General features: G+C 41.7%; 1 protein-coding gene across 1 annotated transcript in view; it reads right to left on the bottom strand.

Moving 5' to 3' along the window:
• Positions 1 to 604: 604 nt before the first annotated feature.
• NEGR1 (neuronal growth regulator 1) overlaps positions 605 to 6,000 on the bottom strand; it is a 1,063,275-nt gene continuing 1,057,879 nt past the window's right edge. Inside the window, exon 8 of the mRNA XM_027874094.1 lies at positions 605 to 729. Coding sequence (XP_027729895.1) covers positions 605 to 729 — 125 coding nt within the window. The remainder of the gene's footprint in view (positions 730 to 6,000) is intronic.

Genomic DNA, 6,000 nt, shown 5'->3' with positions numbered 1-6,000 from the left:
AAGCAGGACTGCATAGCGCAGTTATATTACAAGGCTCATTCTTGAAACCTGAATATCATGCTAGCAGAAAAATCTAGATATGTGTTATATTTTGAAGAAATGGTCTGAAGGCAATCGTATTTGCTTTTGTTTTTCTAATAAAAAAAGGAAAATGCATCTGTGTAAATGGGAAGAAATTTTTGTTTTTCGAAACAGGGAACTAAATGATTGCATTGCAGCCTCAAAGAATCCCATATTCACTGCAATATTCTTTTTTTTGTTGTTTTTTGTTTTTTGTAAACTACGGTCTGCAAGCTAGCAGACCATGACTGAATGCTTTTGAAAAGTTGTCGCTTACAAACATGAAATCACAATTAATATCCTCTAAAAGTAATTTCAGAGCTCGCACGTCTTAAAAAAAGGACAATGTGCACGGTAATGCAGCTAATCAAAAAAGGAGTCGAATTAAAGTATTTACATAATGAGCAATTCTACAGAAGGCGATCATTCCCCATGTAAGCACTGCTGATTACATCCCACGCTGCTCTGAACAAACTGTACCAGATTGTATCCAGTCATCGGCACTTTCAGAGAATCCTTGAAAGCCTTTGATGGGTCTGTACATTTATTGTAGAATGATGTCCTTCAGGTAGAGTATGCTGGTGAGAGAGGGCAGTGACAAGACCAGGGTCCAGCAGGAGAACAGGACCTCAGCACTTCCGGTGATTCCATACTGGGCTGTACTTGGAGCTGGGAAGAGAGGGAAAAGAGGCCAGGTATCAGTATGATTGCAGGGAAGCAGGCCATTTCCCTCCTACGATGGCTGAGGGACCCTACCTGAACAGTGGCAAAGCTCAGCTTCCCTTTATAGAGGACTCAGACTGTCCAGCTAAGTTGATTTCACATCAGCTGTTCTGCTCACTCCTGACTCCACCAACATCATGACCCATGCCAAGAGACACCTGGCAGCCCTGCCCTCCCCCAGCTTTTCTTCTTTTGTGTATCATCTTCACCAGGAGAGTATAAACTCCATGAGCCTGGGGACAGTCTTTCTTTTTCTTGTTTGTGTCACCCAGATTAATACAGTGCCTGGCACACAGGCGGCATTTAACAAATGTTTATTGACTATTGACTAAGGTAGCCTACTGGGCAAACACCATGGAGCTGCAACTTCCCCAAGGTGATAGAAGATTCCCCCCAAACGAAAATATAGCTTGAGAGCTAAATTAAAGAAAATACGATCTGGTCCACAAAAAAAAAGACATACTTAAAAAAAATAAGTATGAGTATTCTTATTGGTGGTTAATCTTTCCTCACCATAAAAAAATCTTGAAGGTCATCTGGTCCACCCCCTCATTTTACAGATGGGGAGACTGAGGCTCAAGGAGATGAAGTGATTCACTAAGGTCACACAGCAATAGCAGTGGCAGACTTCAAAGCAGAAAGCTTTCAGCTCTCCTAGGCTATCTTATGGGAAGTACAATTTTCTCCCACAGCTTTGATCTGTAAGAGGACTTGTGGGACCCAGAGTCAGCAAGACCTGAGTTTATATCCTGCCTCAGACATACCAGATGTGGGACACTTAACCTCTGTCAGCCTCAGTTTCCTCATCTATGAAATGGGTAGTTTTGAAGATAAATTCAATCCCAAATAGACAGTCTTAAAAATCTAGTTTATTTTTAAACTACTAAAGTTTAAAACAACACTAAGACTTTGGGGCATGCTCTATGTAAAGTGTTCTACAAGCCTTCAAGTGATATAAAATATGACGTAATATTAATTCATTTGTTTCTCTATTGATTTTTCCAATATTTGTCAGGGAAGCCAAAGGTAATACAGAATTTTAAGCAAACACCATGAAGCTGGATTTTCATCAATACAGCTAGATTCCCCTCAGTTAAGATACACACACACACACACACACACACACACACACACACACACACACAACACACACATATTGCAGGAAGCGTAATCTTGAGCTTAAGGTCCTTAAGAGGAGAACCGGCCTACTCATGGTGGCTATTTTCTTCTCCCTAGAATATATGATGGGCAGCATGGCATACTGGGAAGAGCTCCTGGGTTCGAGTTCTGCTCAGACACATATTGGCTTCATGAGCCAGTAACATCTCTCGTGTACAAATGGCAGGTGCCACTCTGTATTGGTAGAAGGCATTTTCTCTATTAATGAAAACACAGAGCTGGTTCACAAAAAAAAAAGACATACTTAAAAAAATAAATATGAGTACTCTTATTGGTGGTTAATCTTTCCTCACCATAAAAAAAAATGCTGCCTTTTGCCTTTTCTTAATGAAATTTGCATTTCAAGTCCCTCTACTTAATAAGAAAATGAATAATGTCATAAACCTCTTATTTCTCTCCCTTCACCCCAATCTATAAATGAAAACCAGGTATACTTTTAGCTCCTCAGCCTGTGAATTACTTGCAGGTTGTTTCTAATGGGACTTTCACAAATGGATATATTGCCTGGCAGCAGGAAAAAATAAATTGGTTTGTTTATGTCTATTCAGGAATTAGGGAAGAAGAAAACTACTTGCTCCCCCCAATGGAGAATTTCATTGACAGTATATATGCAAACAGGGTATTATTGTAGGGGAACGTGATTTGACTTCTAGGGATATTACTCTGCAGCATACACAAAACCAAATTAAATGTTTAGTGGCCTTATTTTCATCACAAATTAGCCAAAAGAAAAAAAAAAAGATGATAAAAGAAGGTCTATCGCTGGGCAAATAGCTTTCCAAGGCCTGGTTTAATAGACATCAAGGTTCAGAGTTTGAAAATGCTAAAATAAATGAATAAACAAAACAAGAAATAAACGAGTTCAACTTTTTACTTATGGTCTAGAAATCCCTTTTTCCCTCCCCCCTTCCTTCCATTCTTCCTTCCTTTATTCTTTCCTTTGTTCACTTGTTTGTTCATTCTTTCGTTCCTTCGTTCCTTCTTTCCTTCTCTCCTTCCCTCCTTTCCTTCCTTTCTTCCTCCCTTCCTTCATTCCTTCCTTCCCTCCCTCCCAACCTTTTTCCTTCCTTCTTTCCTTCCCTCCTTCCCATCCTTTTTTCTTTCCCTCCCTCCCATCCTTTTTTCCTTCCTTCCTCCCTCCCTCCCTCCCTTTCTCTTCCCCTCCCTCCCTCTCACTCCTCCCTCCCTCCTTTCCTTCCTTCCTTCTTCCCTTTCTTCCTTCCTTTCTTCTTTCCTTCCTTCCTTCTTTCCTCTTCCCTCTTGCCCTCTCTCCTTTCTTCCCTCCCTTCCTTCTCCCTCTTTTTTTTTTTTAAATTAGGATTTAACCAGCATTGAGTGCATGGTCAGAATCATGGAATGTCAGACTTGGAAGCGACATTAGTGACTTCCTGGTTCGGCTCCTCCCTGACTAAGAATCTCCTCTATACCATCCTGAACAAGCAGTTATTCATCCTTTGCTCGAAGGCCTGTGCTGATGAGGATCCCACTGTCCCTTGAGGTAACCCATTCTGATTTTGGACAGCTCCAACTGAAGGCCGTTTTCACCGACCCCCCAATTGAGTCTGTCTTCCTCTGTCCAACTTCCAATTCCTGCTCCCCCGACCCCCAGACCAAAGAGAAGTCTGATTCTATTTACCAGCACCAACCAGGCTCCTCTGATACGCATCACTGCCCTCTTTCAGCCTGTTAAGAGGAGGAGCCATGAGATTTTGTGATGAAGCGGTCACACAGCACTGTGGGCAAAGGGCATGTGAGTCTGTGTATCTCCCTTTCAATGACAGCCTAAGATGGATGTGTCCTCTTTCGTGTTCCTGGGTGAGCCCGAATCACTGGATCAGGGTTCTGCTGAGTTGAGATTGTCTGTTGGTTTGGAGTAGCGACTGGGAAACTCTTTGAGTTGGTCAGAGAGATTGTTTGGAAAGACAGACATTGCTAAGGATCAGACCTAAAGTTACTCCAATAGCTTGGTTCTTGGCTGAAAGTACAACTGAGCTTTTCCTTCTTTTTCTCTTGCAGGGTGACACTTAGCAAAGAAAATACAGAACCTCTTTCCAATTTCTAATTCTGCCTCTTTGTGACAGTGCCAATAAGCCAGCGTTTATAGAGCACTGGAAGGTTTGTGAATTACATTACAAATATCATTTATTTGACCCCTACAACAATCTTGGGAGATACGTGCTATTATTCCCATTTTACGAATGATGAAATTGAGGCAAACAGAGGTTAAATGACTTGTTCAGGGCAATACAGCTAGAAAGAGTCTGAGGCAGGATTTGAACTCAGGTCTTCCTTCAGGCCTGTGCTCTATCCGTTGTACCATGATAGTTTATTTTTTTATGCATGGGTTACATACAGAATTGTTCTCAATATTTTACTACATGACAAATAGCATTGTTAATTTATCAATAGTTAAAAATGTTGTCTTATTAGTAAACAAACACAGATGTGTTTTTATATTGACCCAAATACATTTTATATGTGTTTTAAGTTTCGTGTGTGAGCAGCACCTTAGTCAGTTAAAGAGATCATGGTAAGTATCACAAAGAGCTTTCTCTATCACTTTTATTTGAGGTTCAAGAATAAGCCAAGACAACCAGAGAACCAAAGGCCTGTCAAGGAAGTGGTCTGGGGGATCGGGACAGCCAGGCAGTCAATCAACATTTATTAAAATGGCGGTAGGGATGATCTCATTCTTTGCCGTTTGTATCTCCAAGCACCAGGCACATAATAGATGATAATTAGCATAATAATATATCCATATTTTATGTGTGTAATGTATAGCATATATAATAATAATAATAATTAATAAATGTATGCTGACTGAGTGAATCAAAAGCACTTAAGAACTTCCTGCTCCATTTCTAACCTGGCCTGGTTCATCCCACCCTAGGTAACCTGGTGGCCCCCTGCTCTCAGAGGCTCACCACACCAATGCTGGACTTTGTCACCCATCCAAGCTGCCCAGTCCACTGCCTATCAAAACTCCTTAGCTCCAGAGTTCTGCCAGCCTCCACCTCTCTGGTAGGAAGAACTAAAGGTATGCCCGCCATTCTGAAACTTACAGTCTTGCTGTTTCCTGCAGAAGCAATATGGAAGGTGATCTGGGAACTAATGTGGGTTTACTGAGCAGGGGTGTCCAGCTAAAGTGGAGTTCAGGCAGGTGGGATTTCTTCCAGGCCTCAAGAGAACAATCCAATCTAGACTTTAACACCGATCTTACATCTTGTTGGAGGCTGATTATTCTTCCTAATAATTTGCAGCTGCTGCATGTGATTTCTGTCTTGGCAGGTTTCCCTTGTCTTGCTACAATTTTTATTTTTAGGCAAGTGCTGAAAGTGTGAAATATTGAATTTTGGTACAATACCAATTCTTCTTCTGGGTAATTCCCCTCAGTTACTCATGAGTTAATGGGACTGGTTTTATTCACGTTGGGGAACTATTCCTAAAGCAATGATTCGTGATCTTAAGTTACTTTAGTTATCTCCATCATTTCTACTTTTCTTGGAACAACAACAACAACAACAAGTCAATCAAAGTTAGCAGCACCACGGCTAGGGACAGCAGCTGGGGCCATGATTGCAGCAGGGAATTCTAGACCTAAAGAGTTGCCCAGGGCAGAGGGGTCCAGAACCCATAAGCAGGCCACGTACTGCCAGCAACAGCCCTCTCAGGTGCAGCCTGAATCAGAGGAAAATGTGATTGAAAAATAGTTAACGAAATAAAGAAAAATACAATAAAACATCAATAATGTTATATTTGAAAACTAAGTCAAGATGGGGCCTCCAGAGATCCTAACATGAAGCCAGGTGGCCCCTGTTTCTATTGGACTTTGACACCACCGGTCTAGGGGCAGGCAGGTGGTGCAGGGGAAAGCCTACTGGGCCTGGAATCAAGAGGACCTGAGTTCAAATTCGAGACGGGACTGAAAATGATAAACAACAATCCCTGGTCCGGGATCACACAGCCTGTATTTGGTAGAGGCAGGATTTGAACATGGTTTCTCTGAGTCTAACAGCAGTCAAGACACTCACCCTCAAC

The sequence above is a fragment of the Vombatus ursinus genome, unplaced genomic scaffold, assembly GCF_900497805.2.
Source record: "Vombatus ursinus unplaced genomic scaffold, bare-nosed wombat genome assembly UNPS02014804.1, whole genome shotgun sequence".
NCBI classification, from domain to species: Eukaryota; Metazoa; Chordata; class Mammalia; order Diprotodontia; family Vombatidae; genus Vombatus; species Vombatus ursinus.
The sequence above is the reverse complement of the archived record's forward strand: the minus strand, read 5'-3'. Positions and strand labels throughout refer to the sequence as shown.